This window comes from Thermobia domestica, chromosome 2, assembly GCF_964235325.1.
Source record: "Thermobia domestica chromosome 2, izTheDome1.hap1.1, whole genome shotgun sequence".
In the NCBI taxonomy this organism is placed as follows: Eukaryota; Metazoa; Arthropoda; class Insecta; order Zygentoma; family Lepismatidae; genus Thermobia; species Thermobia domestica.
This window is the reverse complement of record NC_137455.1, coordinates 17823668-17840362: the sequence shown is the minus strand read 5'-3', so window position 1 is coordinate 17840362 and position 16695 is coordinate 17823668. Positions and strand designations below refer to the sequence as shown.

General features: G+C 37.8%; 1 protein-coding gene across 1 annotated transcript in view; it reads right to left on the bottom strand.

The window, feature by feature from the left end:
- Positions 1-16695, bottom strand: part of Vps8 (vacuolar protein sorting 8) — a 307518-nt gene that overhangs the window by 38028 nt on the left and 252795 nt on the right. Inside the window, exon 22 of the mRNA XM_081739543.1 lies at positions 618-834. Within this exon, the coding sequence (XP_081595669.1) occupies positions 618-834 (217 nt within the window). The remainder of the gene's footprint in view (positions 1-617; positions 835-16695) is intronic.

The window sequence follows — 16695 nt, the reverse complement described above, 5'->3', positions numbered from 1 at the left end:
CATTGACATTATAAGTAATTCTGTATGTAATGTATATTTGCTTATTACATACTGCATGCAAAAAGAAAGAAAACACTGATCATACATGAATTAGAAACTCCAACCGGAAGTAGGCTCAATCTTGCAAACCGTGCGAGATAATGAAAAAGTAATCGAAAAATCTTTCCTTTATGATACTGCTTGGCGATTTTTATCAAGACATCTCACTTGTGTCTGTAAAGGTACATGTACAGATGTTGTGAGGAGTAACGAGGAGATTCATGCTCATACGTGAATGCTGCGCTTTGTAGAGAGCGCAGGTTCAGCTAGTAAGGAATTTAAAAAAATGCTGAGGGAATTCGCGGATTTGGAGTTCGAAACTGAAGATTATTAGATAATTTTATTATATACTATTGTTATTATTACTAGTATTATACTTATTTTTACAATTATCACGTGCATAATGAATATACGATAATTTTTTTGTGATATACGATATTACATCTCGACGAATCATTAATCACATTCTACTTTTGCAAGGTAAGCGGACAAAACTCTATCTTCAGGAAGAACATTGAGATAAAACAAATTCAAGAAATCCTACTTTATCTAATCAAGAATAATGTAAAAGAAATAACCTAAAGACAATGACATTTTCTGTGTCTCGAACACAGTCCAACTGCCTCTCGCATAAGCTGCATACAGGAACTTGTGTATGAGGAGATATAGACCGAGGCGTGAGTCCACGATTTGCCGATGATAGTAGCTGGGCTAACTGATGATGAAGATCGGTGCTAAGTAATCGACTGGTTGTCACCAACAACGTCTCTTCGTAGCAGGAATTCTCTAACATACCTGAAACAAAGTAAACAGAAATGCATAATGTAGTTTTATACTTTCATAAAGAGATAATTAGCAGATTCATCAAGACATAAACAAATGTATACAGTGTGTAGCCAAGCCTGTTTTAAGTGGGAAATTGAAGATTAAGAATTTGTTCTGCATTAACTATGCCTTCGTTTTATGTTAATTAATACAAATGTTGCAAAACTGCTTGCGATCGAGAAGTTTCTGTTTCTTCACTTCGATAAAATTTATGCCTTATACAAATTGATTTGTTTACCGGGGACATATGTAGGAATCTATTTCAGGAGGGCTCCAAATTCAATATGAAGATAAATTGTATTAAAATTTGTAAAATTACTTCTAAAATCAGACTACAATGACAGAAAAGTCGGGATTTGGTTGAGAGCGGACCCCCAGAACCCACCCTTTGTGTACAACCTTGAGGACCTGTAGTGTAAATATTAAACAATTGCTTAATTATAGCATAATATTACATTTAAAAATTATATTTGCTGTTTTCGTAGTCGTAAGATTAATTTGAAAAATCGAATTATTTGTTTAAAATTCAATAAGTATAATAATATTTCTTAGTAACTCATTCTTCATATATTTGATTTATACAAGGATGTTATAAAATGTAGGATGTGTCCATATTCATTTTCATGAAGCCATACGTCACAGCTTCGCCACACCATTTTTACTGGCTCAACTTATAATCAATTTCTTAAGATAAAGTTAGAGACTGCAATACCAAGATGCTCTTTTTTGAAAATTACGCACACAATCGGAAATGAGCCCGATCCAGAGTGAATGTGAGTTTCACAGAAAGTAATGAACCTGTGCTCCATTAAAAGTAATGATTCCGAGCCCAAACGAAATTATTGCGTGCGAACCCAAGTAAGAGCAAGTCTAAAGGAGGATAATGAGCGCGTGTCCAGCTGATGATAGTAAGCCAGAGCTCAGTTGATGGAAGTAGGCCAAAGCACAAGCCCGTTTGAGGCTACGGGGTTCGAGCCTGAGGAGTGCGAGATTGATGAACTTTAGTAAGAAATTCATGAATACCATCCCGAGTGAGCCCTATATCTATACAAGTATGAATATAGTGAGTATCCATACAAGTATGAATAAGATGTCTGTATGGCTATTTCTCTTAACTGAAAATAACCAAATACGTATTCAACTCTCACATTTCAACAAACACAAGGAAAGAAAATATAGGACACCATGTCGTGATAGCGATCTTGTTAATTGATTAATGTTTGTTTCTAGAACGTAATTCAAGCAGCAGATGCTGTATTTAATCAATTGAAAACTTCGATCATCCTATCGATCATGTGCGAGTGCTTTTTTCTGCCAGGTACCGTCTGTGTTGTCTCCTATTCTTCTTTTGATTTATTGAGATTCTCTGAAAGCCTTTTGATTTCGTCTTTTTATGTACGCGACGGAAGACGAGTTTGTAAGAGAAGGAAAAGTCTACAGTCCTTTATTAATTTCATAAACAGAAGAAAATATAGGCCACAAGGTTGTTTCCATGTTTTTCAATTACATCAAAAACCAAGTGGAAGGGGAAAAACAAGCAAATGCCAGATATTTCGCAAGTTGTTGGGAGTTAATGTCTGTCTTGAACATTTTTTGAAAGAATTCATCATACGAGGTGCGTTCAAGTTCTAAGTTTTTATTTTTGTATTATTAGAGCCTTTCCATTTGAAGTGTCCCCTTCTGGCGTTGCTATCAACGTGTGTTTTCCCGTATCTTCCTCGAAAGAGGAGGGACAGGTTGCTGCGGCCGAGACCATTCAATTGTTGTTTGCGGAAGCATTGCCACAATGAATTATTTCATGGACTTCGCTGTACTGTATTCTTAGCCATGCTAAGGAGGCTACGATCTTCACTCGTGAAGACCAAACGACTGGATGACAAACTGGCAATACAGCTGAGGTCATTCACTTCTTTTCACTAAGCAAAAGGAGGGTTTCCTCCGTCAGTGGATGGCGGGAGTGGAGCCGAAGTAGGTTTCGCATATTTGCCAAGGCCATACTTGAAATAGACAAGATCTAGCAAATGGAAGGATGTAATTTATCTTAAAATACGTGATACTCTTAATGAATTTGTGATATAGAAGGCAGCACCGTCCAGTGCTCGTAATTCCTCCAGCCGCCGATAGTCTAAACATTTTCGATTACAAAATAGCAATGTTCATCGTGCAAGAACAGCGTGTGACCATCCGCTTTCTCCATCTGCGTAGGGTAGCACGTGTTGGTAAACTCAGTGAGACATGTTGTGAAGGTAAATAGGATATGCGTTCGTTGGTGCTGAAGTTTAAAGAAGGGGAACATCTGTGATAACGAACTCCAAGCAGCCCTGACCACGGACAGGTGGAAGTGACATGATTGTGCGAACGGATAGCCGATTAGGTGTGCCCGGTATAGTCTCTAGACTTAGCATTTCCATGGAGTCTGTTGAGATCATTCTGCAAAAAAAGACCTGAAAATGTGGAAAGTTTTTTCAAACATGGTTCCCCAAATGCTGATTGTAGATCACAAGGCTGCGCGGGAACACACGTGATGACACAATGAGTGGTGCTGTCTTCGTCAATTGTCACGATGGATGATACATGGGTACCGCTTTTACGCCGAATGTACTCGCCCTTGTCACCAGGTACAACACTCAGATCGTTGAGAGTATCATTGAAGATTTTCTGAGAACTAGCGTGAGTCTGTTATTATTTTTTTTCAAGCTTGGCAATAGCATCTGGTAACTTTGGAAAATGTGTTGCAATGAAGACTAACAAGGCAGGGTACCCAGGTGTAACACACCGATTGTGATAAGATTGCACAGACATAAAGAACATTGAAAAAGAAGCGACACGTATTTTTAAATCGGCCAACAAGCACATTGAAAGGGTCAAATAGAAGCATAAAAATGGGGTCAAAATGAAATTATGTGGAATATAGCGAGAACGAGAAGAGATATCGGAAAAGGTTAAATGTACGAAATCTTACCCATAGTCGACGCAATTCAATGAGGTAGAACGCACCCATGATAAGAGAGCAGAACATCCGGAAATAGAGCAATCACGTGTACAACATTATCACAATGTGTTACGGAAATGAGCGAAAAGGGTAATAAGGAGCAGGAAGAAAGAAGAAACGAAAACAGAAAATACGTGTTTTTTCTTTGGGTGCACAGAGCACCCGTACGCGAAAAAAAAAACAACGCATTGATTTATCTCAATGCACGAAGATGGTATAACACGCAGGAAGCATGCAAACGCCGTTCGTATAGTACTGCGCAATGGGATACATATATCGGGTAATGGGAACAAAAATTCATAGCACAGTAGAATGTAATAGCAGGTGGTTCACATACGTAAGATAAACAGGAACATTAACATCAGTACCACACACGAGTATCACTACGAAAATACGCGTACAACATAACAGTAATAGTAACAATTTTGTTTTTGTTACTACTGCCTACACACATTTTCGTTTCCAACATCCATCTCATCGTTGTTCTCATTACGCGATATATGCAACCCACCGCGCAGTGCTGTCTCGCTGGCTGTCTATATGAACGGCGTTTGCATCCTTCTTGCGTGTTATTTCATCTTCGGGCATTGAGATAAATCTGCGTCTCTTTCGCATACGGGCAACATATGCAGCCAAAGCGAAAACACGTATCTTCTTGTTTTCGTTTCTTCTTTCTTCTTGCTCCTTATCACCCTTTTCGCTCATTTCCGTAACACATTGTGACAATGTTGTACACGTGATTGGTCCATTTTTGGATGTTCTGCTCTCTTCTCATGGGTGCGTTCTACCTCATTGAATTGTGTCGACTATGGGTAGGATTTCGTACATTTAAACTTTTCCGATATCTCTTCTCGTTCTCGCTATATTTCACATAATCTCATTTTGACTCCATTTTTATGCCTCTATTTGACCCTTTCAATGCGCTTGTTGGCCGATATAAAAAAATACGTATCACTTCTTTTTCGATGTTCTTTATGTCTGTGCAATCTTACCACAATCGGCGTGTTACACCTGGGTACCCTGCCTTGTAAGTCAAGGAATTCTTCCTAAGCAAACTTAGAGCAACCTTAATTGAAGACGCATCATCTTCACCAAAGTATCAATGATTCTTTAGATGGATTCAAAGTTGTTAGCATAATAGAGAACAGCTGTAATCCATGTACCCCATCTCGTTAAGACAGACTATGGTGAAAGCGAAAGTTCAGGGGCTAATTCGCGAAACGCGCTTGTTCGCGAGGGAACTTTCAGAAATACGTTTTTCACATTTGACACAAGAAGGTCAACGTCAGGAAAATGAGAACGGACTTCCTCTGCAATTCTATGTAGCGCGTGTGCTAGACAGGTGACATACAGCATACTTGGCAATAGAACCTTCAGGGCTTTTTCTGCATTTTCCATGTATGCAGCCCCGTCTGTGACACAAAGGAGGACCTTATCGTATTTTACACATTCTGGCCACAGAATACTCAGCAATTTTGTAAAAACCTGTGCAATTGCCGTGCCATTTACTTTTTCCAAAACTTTTGATGCAATCAAAAATGTTTGTGTGCCTTCTTTCCCTCCCAAAGTTCCAATTACAACGTTGGCAATGGAACGTCCTAGAATATCGCAAGTTTCATCGATTGAAATCCATATATTTTTGTCAGCAACACTTTTACGGATATCGTAAATAGTTCTGCTGTACGTGCTATCAACATAAGTCTTTCTCAAAGATGATTCACTTGGAATTTTTTGTTTTGTGTATTTCTCGAGAAAGTTTCTAAAGGAAACATTTTCTAACTTACATAAAGGAATGTCCGCGTTATACGCGAAGCGGGATTCTTGACTGTTCCAAGATTTTGAATCTTTTCACCAGCTGATTTGCGTGTCCTTGCAGAATTGTGTTTTGCAGTGCTTATATGGTGTATTACAAAATAACGCTTTTCAGCAGAAACCACAGTTTCACATAACTTACAAAACAGTACAGAACCGTTTGTTGAAAACACAGTGCGCCCGAATTCACTCACAAATTTTTCCAACTTCCGTTGCCTAGAAAGACCAACTTTCGGCATCTTGAAAGACTAAAAACACACATAAATACCAGTTCTGTATCACGCACGCCCAAGATTCACAATAATTGCCCACCTGGCTACTTCTTGAAAGTAAGCATCTTCCTTTGTCATTCAAGAACCGAACACTGCTTCAAAATTCCAAGAACTGAATACGCAGTAGTGTTCCCGCTCCTCCACTTGTCATATTCCAACGGGAATAGACCAGTTATTATCAGACACCGAGATCGCTTGGCCAGATAAGAGCGACTCAGATCTGTGGTATGCTGTCATTCACGAGTAAATAAATAGTGGAAGAGAAAACCTGTAACAATGGCAACAAATTGCTTTTAAATTGTGAAATTGCACTTTTCCTGAAAATATCATGAAAATTGCAATAATGGCATTTATGGCATTTTGCCATTAATTCCAGGCTTAGGCTAATCACGTAGTTTTGCAGTAATATCTGATTCATTATATTATCCTCGTGCTCCATACTCTATTGGAAACATCTTTTGATGTAAAATAAGCTTAAAAATTAAAATTCTTAGTCGTAACCATAAATTTTATTTTCTGTATACGCTGCTGTGAGCGAAATCGAGCATACTGAATATTGCGTCATGTATGAAGTTTAAATATTACATAAGCATTCGAGAGAGGTAGTTCAATTTTTTGTTTACTTTTCCATATCATACATATTTCTAAAAGACGCATCTTTCTTTTTCGTGACACTTGAACGTCTTTTGTCAAAATTAAGTTTGCGGATTAAAGGAGCGGCAAAATTGCTAGCACCGGCCCTGGTATATGGTGTGAGAAGCATGGTAGTAGGGACGCGGCACAAGGAATTTCTCAAAGGGGACTTTCTTATATGGACAGATTGACATGCGGAAAATGGATGCAGAAAAGGAACTCCTTGTGCCGCGCCCCTACTGCCTTGCTTCTCACACCATTATCTTATTCAGGCATTACTTTCTCTAAACTATGAAGACCCGCTTGCTGTTGCACCTTTCCTTTGTCCGCAATGAGGTGTCACACGTCGTTTTGCCGCCATTTGCGACAGCTTGTAACTCGGAAAAGACGCTGAATTTAAGAAAACGTCGCATAAACTTTTTGCTTATTTTCGTGTGAGGAATCACCTCTCACGCGTTCTAAAAGATCTTTAGTTACACCCTATATATATATATATATATATATATATATATATATATATATATATATATATATATATATATATATATATATATATATATATATATATATATATCGGGTGTTGCAAAATAAGTGTTACAACTCTTGGGTGGTGACTCCTGCCACTGACACAAGAAAAAAGGTCCTCTTCAACCTTCTGCTATCGGATATAGTTTCAGATCTACAAGGTGCCGAAAGCGTGGGAAAATGACTTTCGGACGCCAATAGTTCGGAAACTATCCAGCATAAAGAGGGCGGCTAAAAAATTCACTGAAGAAATCATACCTGCTCTATTGAATTTTGCATGTTTCACAATCCTACCGTTCACGCGCAAGGGATTCCCCAAAGGAACGTAGGGAATCCCGAATAATCTGCCAAATGAAACTTGGTCTAAAAGGATGTGAATTGATATGCTTTCATCCAGGTAACAATAATTCGTTTGACTTAAGTCGATATCTAGAACAAATACAAAATGGCGGACACCTTTATGCCCGTTGTGTGTGGTTGCATAATCGCCAGGTACGGATGCTGGCCAACAGTGACGTTCTGAGTATCAATTGTAGCAAATTTGTACTCAAATGCTCTAGAAAGACATCTAGAGTGTCGGTAGAGCATAATAGATGAAGCAGGGTGATTCACATGTGTGGAAACACTTAACGAAAAATGCCCAGAAATACACTCATACTCAGTAAACGTGAGTTCAAAGCGTCGGAAATGTAAGGATTAGCTTCAAGAACATTAAAGCCATTGCCAATTCACCAATAATATTCCTTGTGCAATGGACTCAGTAAGAAACTGCGTAAACTAAATGAATGTCAGTAGTGGGATCGCATGATCGATATTGAAATGTGGCCAATGCGTGTGTTGATATCAACATGTAGCTAATGAACAAAAGTCAACATGTCCCACTACTGTCGCGACATCGTCCCACGTGCGAAAAATAAGAAAATAACTACTCGGTCTTGAATCTGAGATCGTGGGCTCTCAGTAGGATTGGAAACTGCGACCACGCGTGCAAAAGTGAGGGCTCTAGCCCTGAGGTTCGAAGGAGCCTCACTTTCTCTGTATTCATTTCTTTGAGGAGTACCCACTTTGTTTGGCAAGCCCTCTTGTACAGCCTCCCCACATACTGGTGTGTTTCATTTTGTTACTCCTACTGCACAGTTGTAAACACTCAGAGCTTTAAGACGTTTCTTCCTATTTCTCATGTCGTTTTATTTTCCAAATGTATGTGTTCCAGCTGTAGTGTTAAATGTGCCAAATCGGTTCATTTTCGTCTTTATCTTGGCATGTGCACTGTGTGTAAGATATGAATTTCTGGAGGTATTTTCCTATATTTCGAGTACGTCATATGTCTCAGAAGACGTGGGACATGATACAAGTTTATTATTTTCACACTCTATCAGAATTTGAACAATGCATTAAGAGATTTCTTTTCATATGTGTCGACTGTGAGACAATGTCCCAAACAAAGAGGAACATTGATACTATCGTGTTCTAGTTACGTTCTACCAAAAGGTGCACCAGATGTAATAGTAGAATGTACAAAGTCATTTTCCTAGTTTTCGCACGTGAGATGGTGTCCCAGCAGTAGTGCGACATGTTGACATTTGTCCATTAGCTACATGTTGATATCAACACACACATTGGCCACATTTCAATATCGATTATGCGATCCCACTAGTGACATTTCTTTAGTTTACCCAGTTTCTTTGTGAGTCCATTGCACAATTTCAATTTGGACTCAGTTCTTGCATCCTTATTGGTATGCAACCGTGCACATCATATTGCATCGGTTTGAAGGAATATTATTGGTGAATTGGCAATGGCTTTCATGTTCTTGATGATAATCCTTACATTTCCGACGCTTTGAACTCACGTTTACTGAGTATGAGTGTATTTCTGGGCATTTTTCGTTAAGTGTTTCCACACATGTGAAATACCCTGCTTCATCTGTTATGCTCTACCGACACTCCAGATGTCTTTCTAGAGCATTTGAGTACAAATTCGCTATAATTAATACTCAGAACGTCACTGTTGGCCAGCATCCGTACCTGGCGATTATGCAACCACACACAACGGGCATAAAGGTGTCCGCCATTTTGTATTTGTTTCAGATATCGACTTAAGACAAACGAATTATTGTTACCTGGTAGAAAGCCTATCAATTCACATCCTTTTAGACCAAGTTTCATTTGGCAGATTATTCGGGATTCCCTACGTTCCTTTGGGGAATCCCTTGCGCGTGAACGGTAGGATTGTGAAACATGCAAAATTTAATAGAGCAGGTATGATTTCTTCAGTGAATTTTTTAGCCGCCCTTTTTATGCTGGATAGTTTCCGAACTATTGGCGTCCGAAAGTCATTTTCCCACGCTTTCGGCACCTTGTAGATCTGAAACTATGTCCGATAGCAGAAAGTTGAAGAGAACTTTTTTTCTTGTCTCAGTGGCAGGAGTCATCACCCAAGAGTTGTAACACTTATTTTGCAACACCCGATATATATATATATATATATATATATATATATATATATATATATATATATATATATATATATATATATATATATATATATATATATATATATAGTTTCTGTCTCAGCGATTAGTGATTCACCAACTGGCTTGACAAACAATTTTTGACACTTTCTTTGACTTTACAAGCTTGGTATTTTTGGTGGACTCGTCTTTGTCTGATTATTGCCTCTGACTCCATTTGTTCTAACCGTTTCTTGCTTGTCACAGCAAATGCCTTTCTTTTGTTATCAGCAATAATGATGCATGAAACAATCTTTTGTCTTCTTATTTTTTCTTTATAGTAGTAGTGGCTAATCTAGTTCTCACAAGTTTTTTGTTTTCATGTTTCAGGTTTTGAGTTTCCTTCTTTATGTCATCCATTCTGAACTCAGACGAGCCACTTTGTGACTGCATCTGTTTTGTCTCTACCAATCTACACTCTAAGCTCCTTGTTTTCTTTGTTTATTAACCCATATCACGTGATGTTCGTGAGGAAAGATATCATTTCTTCTGTTACCGTTTTTTTTCTTTTGGTTGCTGATTTAGGCTGGAAACAAATATCTTTTCGTAACTACCAAAATTACCCCTAGGTCTTCTTTCGTTCCACTGACTCACACTGAAGGGGAAAACACTGTATGCGGCGTACGTAGGATGGCCAATTCCGGAATTTTTACTTTCCGGGATCCGGAAAGTAAAATCGGCGAAATTCCGGATTTCGGAAAAAAATTCCGGAACTGGGAAAATCCGGATTTCGGAAAAATTTCGATGGAAAAAATCCGGAATTTAAATCATCCCATTTCGGAAAAAATCAGAATTTTTTTGAATTCCGGATTTTACCGAATTCCGGAATTTTTCTACATTCTGTAATTATTCCGAATTTCGGAATTTTTTCGAAATCCGAAAAATTTTCGCCATCCCTAGTAAAAAGGTAGGTTTCATGCGTACATCCTGTAGTTTTTGGACTTATAACATGCAACTCTATGTAACATGCTGCAGCAAACGTATTTTATACGTACTTTCCGTATATATGTACCGAATAAACATACTTTTCATACGAAAGAAAGAACTGTATATAGGCGCTCAGGATTTCACATACCGATGGACATATGTAACATATAGCTGACGTATGTAACACCGTATACGTATGTGATATACTGAAGACGGTTAGACATCAGATATCCTGCAGCGGTATGATATAACGTCTAAGCGCGAAAAGGGAAATACATATGTAACATATGGATAATGTATGCTCCTCACACATTTCCATAGTAAACATAAGGATTCCATATATTTGTAGCCTATAATATAACGCCGTCCGGATAACGGATTCTTCTCCGTGCATATTGGTATTCCAATGTTCAGTCCTAAAATTTTAATGAGGTATGTAAACAACATATGCATACAGGGTCGTCGCGTGGGTTGTAAGCGCCCAGGGCGAGAATTCCAAGCCCCCCCCTCCAGTGTGTTATAAGAAACAACCAGAGTTTGTTCTGTATTCCTAGATTTAAATATGAAATGTAAGATCATAATGTAAGATAAAAGAAGTTAGTATGATGTCAATGTTTTAAAAGTGAATGGCTTTTGTAGTTAAAACACAAAAGTTAATGAAAACATAGTTTTGAATCATTGAAATTGAGTGCCATTCTTGTTTATTTTGAACTTTATATAATTAATATATTAATAGCATAGAATATACAAATATTAAATTCCAAGATAAAAAAGAACTCTTAGAGGCCTAGAGAGAGTTCCAGCTGAATAATCCTAGACGATGTTTTACATTACCGGTAATTTTCAATACTCTATCGGGAGTCCCTCAAGGATCTAATCTAGCTCCCCTATTTTTCTTCTTGTCATTAATAATATTCCTCTGTGTATTAAAACTTCTCAAGTTCTTCATTTTTCCGACAATCTCAAATTATATTCCAAAGTAAATTCAATTGATGACTGTGTCAAACTTCAGTAGGATCTACAAAGATTTCAAATATGGTGTGATAAGAATAAATTAGTCCTAAATGTGTCCAAATGTAAATCTGTATCTTTCACGAGGAAAGAAAATCCAATTAACTTTACCTCTACAATAAGTGGCACTTCCTTGTCTATCTCAAATACTATTAAAGATCTAGGGGTTATATTTGATAGCAAATTAATCTTTGCTCAACACGTTGACGCAATAACGAATAGTGCATAAAGATACCTGGGTTTAATTTATAAGATAGGGCAGGATTTCTAAAAAGAATCAACATTTATAAGGTTGTATTTCTCGTATGTGAATTCAAAATTCCACTGCTGTACTGTTTGGACACCAAATATTACTAAATACTCTGATACAATAGGAAATATACAGTTTAAATATTTAAAAATGTTTGCATACACGAAAACCGGTTTCTACCCAAAGAATGTCCCTTAGGAAGACAGTAACGAATTTTAGTTTTCATACATTAGAAGAAAAAGGAGATGGGTGTTTGATCCGTTGTTCTTACATAAATTACTAAACGGTAAAATTGACTGTCCAGAATTAGTTTCAGAAGTATTATTACGTGTCCAACAAGTAAGACTAGAACAGCAAACACTGGGACATTCTATTGTAGAAAAGCAAGAACTAATATATTACATATTTGGTCTAGGAATTAATTCGTGCGGGTGGACAAGAGATGGCGCAACGAACGGAGCGTCCCACAGTTCCGTGTATCCACACATGTGTTGCAAACCCCTGTCATCGCGTATCGTTCGTAGTATAGGGCAGTGAATTAAAGCGTCAACAACACCAGTTTGTAGTTAAGTGAACATGGCGCAATTTGTGCCTGATAAAGTGTTTTTGCGGGGTGTCCTGCTGCATTACTTTAACATGCAGAAAAGTGCGACTGAAAGTCATCGTATTTTGGTGGAAGTGTATGGTGACCATGCTCTAGCTGAGCGAACGTGTCAGAAGTGGTTTGCACGGTTTAGAAGTGGTGATTTCGGCTTGGCAGACCAAGAGCGAGCTGGACAGCCAAAAAAAATTCAAGACGAAGAATTGACAGCATTGCTCGAGCAGGATTCGTGTCAAACGCAGGAACAACTTGCAGCAGCATTAGGCGTTGATCAAAAAACAGTCTCCAAACGCTTGAAAGCCATGGGAATGATTCAAAAGATGTCACATTGGGTTCCACATGAATTGAAAGACAGAGACGTTGAAAGACGAAAAACCATTTGCGAATTGCTGCTTCAACGACAGAGCAGAAAGGGGTTTCTGCATCGAATTATTACGGGTGATGAGAAGTGGATCCATTACGAGAACCCTAAACGAAAAAAAGGCCTGGGTGAAACCAGGTGAACCAGGTCCATCACAACCAAAACGAGATATTCACTGTGCAAAGGTTATGCTGTGCATATGGTGGGATATGAAAGGTGTGGTGTACTATGAGCTGCTGCAACCGGGTGAAACTATGAATGGAGAACGTTATCGACGACAATTAATGCGTTTGAAGCAAGCTCTGGCCAGAACACGACCAGAATGGGAGAACAGACATGATAAACTTATTGTTCAACATGATAACGCTCGCCCACATGTCGCAAAACCGGTCAAAACCTATTTAGAAAATGTCGGATGGGAAGTTTTACCCCACCCGCCGTATTCACCAGACGTTGCTCCTTCGGACTACTACTTGTTCGATTGCATGAACAACGATTTGATTGGACAGCGGTTTACTTCTTCAGAAGATATCGAAACATGGGTCTCTGACTGGATCGCTTCCAAGGATGAGGACTTCTTTCGCCACGGAATCCGTACATTGCCTGACAGATGGGCGAAAGTGGTGGCTAGCGATGGACAATATTTTTCTTAAGGTATTTATGTATTTTGTGTTTGTACTACAGCTTCAATGTGTGCGTACCAACCGCACGAATTAATTCCTAGACCAAATAAATCTCCTCTGTAGAGAATGTGTGCTTCATATAACGAAATGGTTAGATTTCATGTAGTAGATTTAATATGTTCGAAAACAAGTTCAAAAGAATTGTCAGGCAATAACTTCTGCATAATTAGACGACGTATATTTGTGTATGTACAATACTGTATGTTAGATAATTATGTACATGACACTGTAACTAGCCTGTAAGCCTTAAGCCGTTGTGTTGTCCTTATGAAATAAATAAATAAATTTTACTTAGCCGTGGCCTGATCATTATTAATTTATCTGAATTAATATTATTTTTTTTAAAAAAAATCATTTACCAACATAATCTGTATTCCTTGAATTATGTTGATTTGTTGCCTCGGCGTCCCTCCCACGCGACGGGCCTGTATGCATAATATCCATACACATTTACACAAATATCCCCTCTGTCACTAAATGCACCAACATAATAACAACTCCATGTTTACCCGTTATCCATTAAAGCGGCGAAGTCTAGCTTTATAGTTAATCCGGGTTTTATAGAGACTTTATTGAAACGAGCTCTTTTGTCTTTGAGTAAGGAATTAAGAAAACGTATGTTTGAAGTGAAATATTGTACTTTAAAGAGCAGAAAGATGTAAATTACGTAAAAACGATTAAATACGATTGGAGGTGTTCAACTATGGGTGTGGAGAAGAGTAGAGATTAGTTAAGTCGAGCGAAAAACAATTAAAGTACTGAATATTGTAGGAAGAAAAGATAAATGCAAAAGGTTGATCGGTTAAATCCGACAGATTCGGCTTTGCTGCGGTCGCCTGTATAGTTGTGCTAGAAACATGAAACCAGCGCCGATAGCAGCGTGGTGTATCAGCTTGCAGGTGATGGGGTGCAGTGTTAATGAAATGCTGCCGGTAGTGAGCAGAAATGTCCGTACTGACTAACAAGAATAATGACCTGTATTAAGTACTGTTTGGAAACGTAATAACTCTTTAAATAACTTAAAAGGTGGATAATTGTGTAAATTCAAATGAATACATCAAGAAACAAATGAAATTGAATATAAATTTCTTTGATGCTACAGGTAAATAGCTCCAGGCAAATAGTTATCGATCTGAACCCATATATTCACATGGTCAGTATCGTGCATTGCTTGGTTATGTTGAATTTTGAATCGGATCCCATTGAGTGCCCAAAATGCAACTTTGTGGTGTTTTAGTACACATATGAGACTACAATCTGGACAATTTTGAAAAAAATTCAGAGGGACATTTCTATGAGAAATTCAAAATTCGAATCTTAATTTGAATTTTTGAAGTGTTATTTCTTATTTTACACGTTTTTTCAATATAGTACAACTAACCATTTTATGACAATTTTTAATAATCACTGCAACCGAAAAAATGCCGTTTTTTGGCATTTTTGAACCCCCTGTATGGGGACACTTTCAGGAGGAGAGAGGTAATATTTGGGATATTTTCATCTCCCACTGTAATAAAGCTGTGCACCAATTTTTACAAAAATCTAAGATCGTCAGGTCAGATTTTGCCATTTCATTGGTTGATTTCACATGGAATGTCCCTGTGCTGAAATGACGGCAATTCAGACCTATTCCATCGAGTTCACCTTAATCTTGCAAAGCGCATGAAATTATGCACTGAACCAGTGGAGAACGGTGGATTGTGGTTTCGGGTGTTGCAGTGCGAACGATCGGAGACAGAAGATATAAACAGCACTCATTGACTCATCTGCATAACTTTAGATGCAAATGCTATGTGACATGTGAAATTAAATAAACTTCTGATTTAAAAAAATAAAAAATAACGCAAAACATTTTATCCAATTAGTCTCCTTATTTAATTAGTAAGTCCATTCTCCTCTCTTTGATTGGAGTAAATCTGTCTAATACATGCTGGTTGAACTCTGGTATTCACATTATCAGGTCTTTTTCGATGGAAAGCATAATTAATGGTGATAACCTTTCTTGGAACATTCAATTCCTTCGATGTGGAATAACGCTTGTCTCCTCTTGCAGACGTCATAGGTACAGTTAATATTAATTTCAGAAGCTTTGTAAATTCACTAAATATTTTTTCTAGATTATTGCGAACAATTCATTCTAACAAACCCAGTTCCTGACAGTGATCCAAATTCCTCTGCAGATTAGACTGAGGACAGTTCGTGGCAGATATTAGTGTTATAAAAATATCTAAATTGAATACACTTTACTCACAGTTTATCTAGGAAAATTTAAAACAAATGGGTGGTAATATATCTAAGGCAAACAACATTGCTGCCATAAGATGTCCTGTGAATTTAAACCGGATTTTTTCGAACTCTTTTCTGAATCGCCCTTTGCTTGTTTTGTGTAAGCCTCTAAGCCTTAATTGCAAGTTTTTCTTCAGTGGAAAGCTGGGCAAATTGCTTTTTTTGTACGCTATTTACAGAATTAGAGTACACACAACCCAAATAAATCTAATAACTAAAACCCAAAACAGCTGAGTCAGAAAAGACAGCTGATACAAAAGAGGTATACGTATGGCGAATGTCCCATATACACCAACCCACGCACGTGCGTAAAAGAAAAACTAAATTCCAAATCATCCGTCTTGGTCGTAAGCAATGCACGATGAACACAATATGCTTCCACAGGAGGCGAAACAATGCTTATTAAGGTGGTACGTCCTGGAAAGCATACTTTGAAACATGAATCATTTCTCTGTTAAACAAGTATAGTTCGTTGAGGAAGTCTACAAATGTTAGTCGAGTTTGGAAATTTTTGGGAGTCGAGTCTGGAAATTATAGCACTGAGTTATTAATATCTGGTTCACAAATTGCTGTACAAGAAACCTTCATTATCTACATAAACTAAGAATTAATTTGTAAATGCGTGTTTACTTTCATTTGTTTTCAACTCTATTACATGGTTTCTGTCTTATTTTGTAATTCCGCAACCACTTTTTTTTTTCATTACATTGATTTGTTTCAGTATAGTCCCGTAATTTAAAAATATGAATGCATAAAAATAAATTCCATTTGTAATTGGTAGTGAAATAAAATTCAGAAATCTTATTTAGCGCGAAAAACCTTCTCGTTCACTGGAAACCGTGCGTGTTGTTGCAGAAGCACTGCAACGACCAGAGAGCCTTTAACTTCTGAGAATGGGGAAAGGAGACAACATTCGCTTTAATTGCTGCGCTGAAGAAATCTGGTCGTTGCATGCTCGCTGCAACG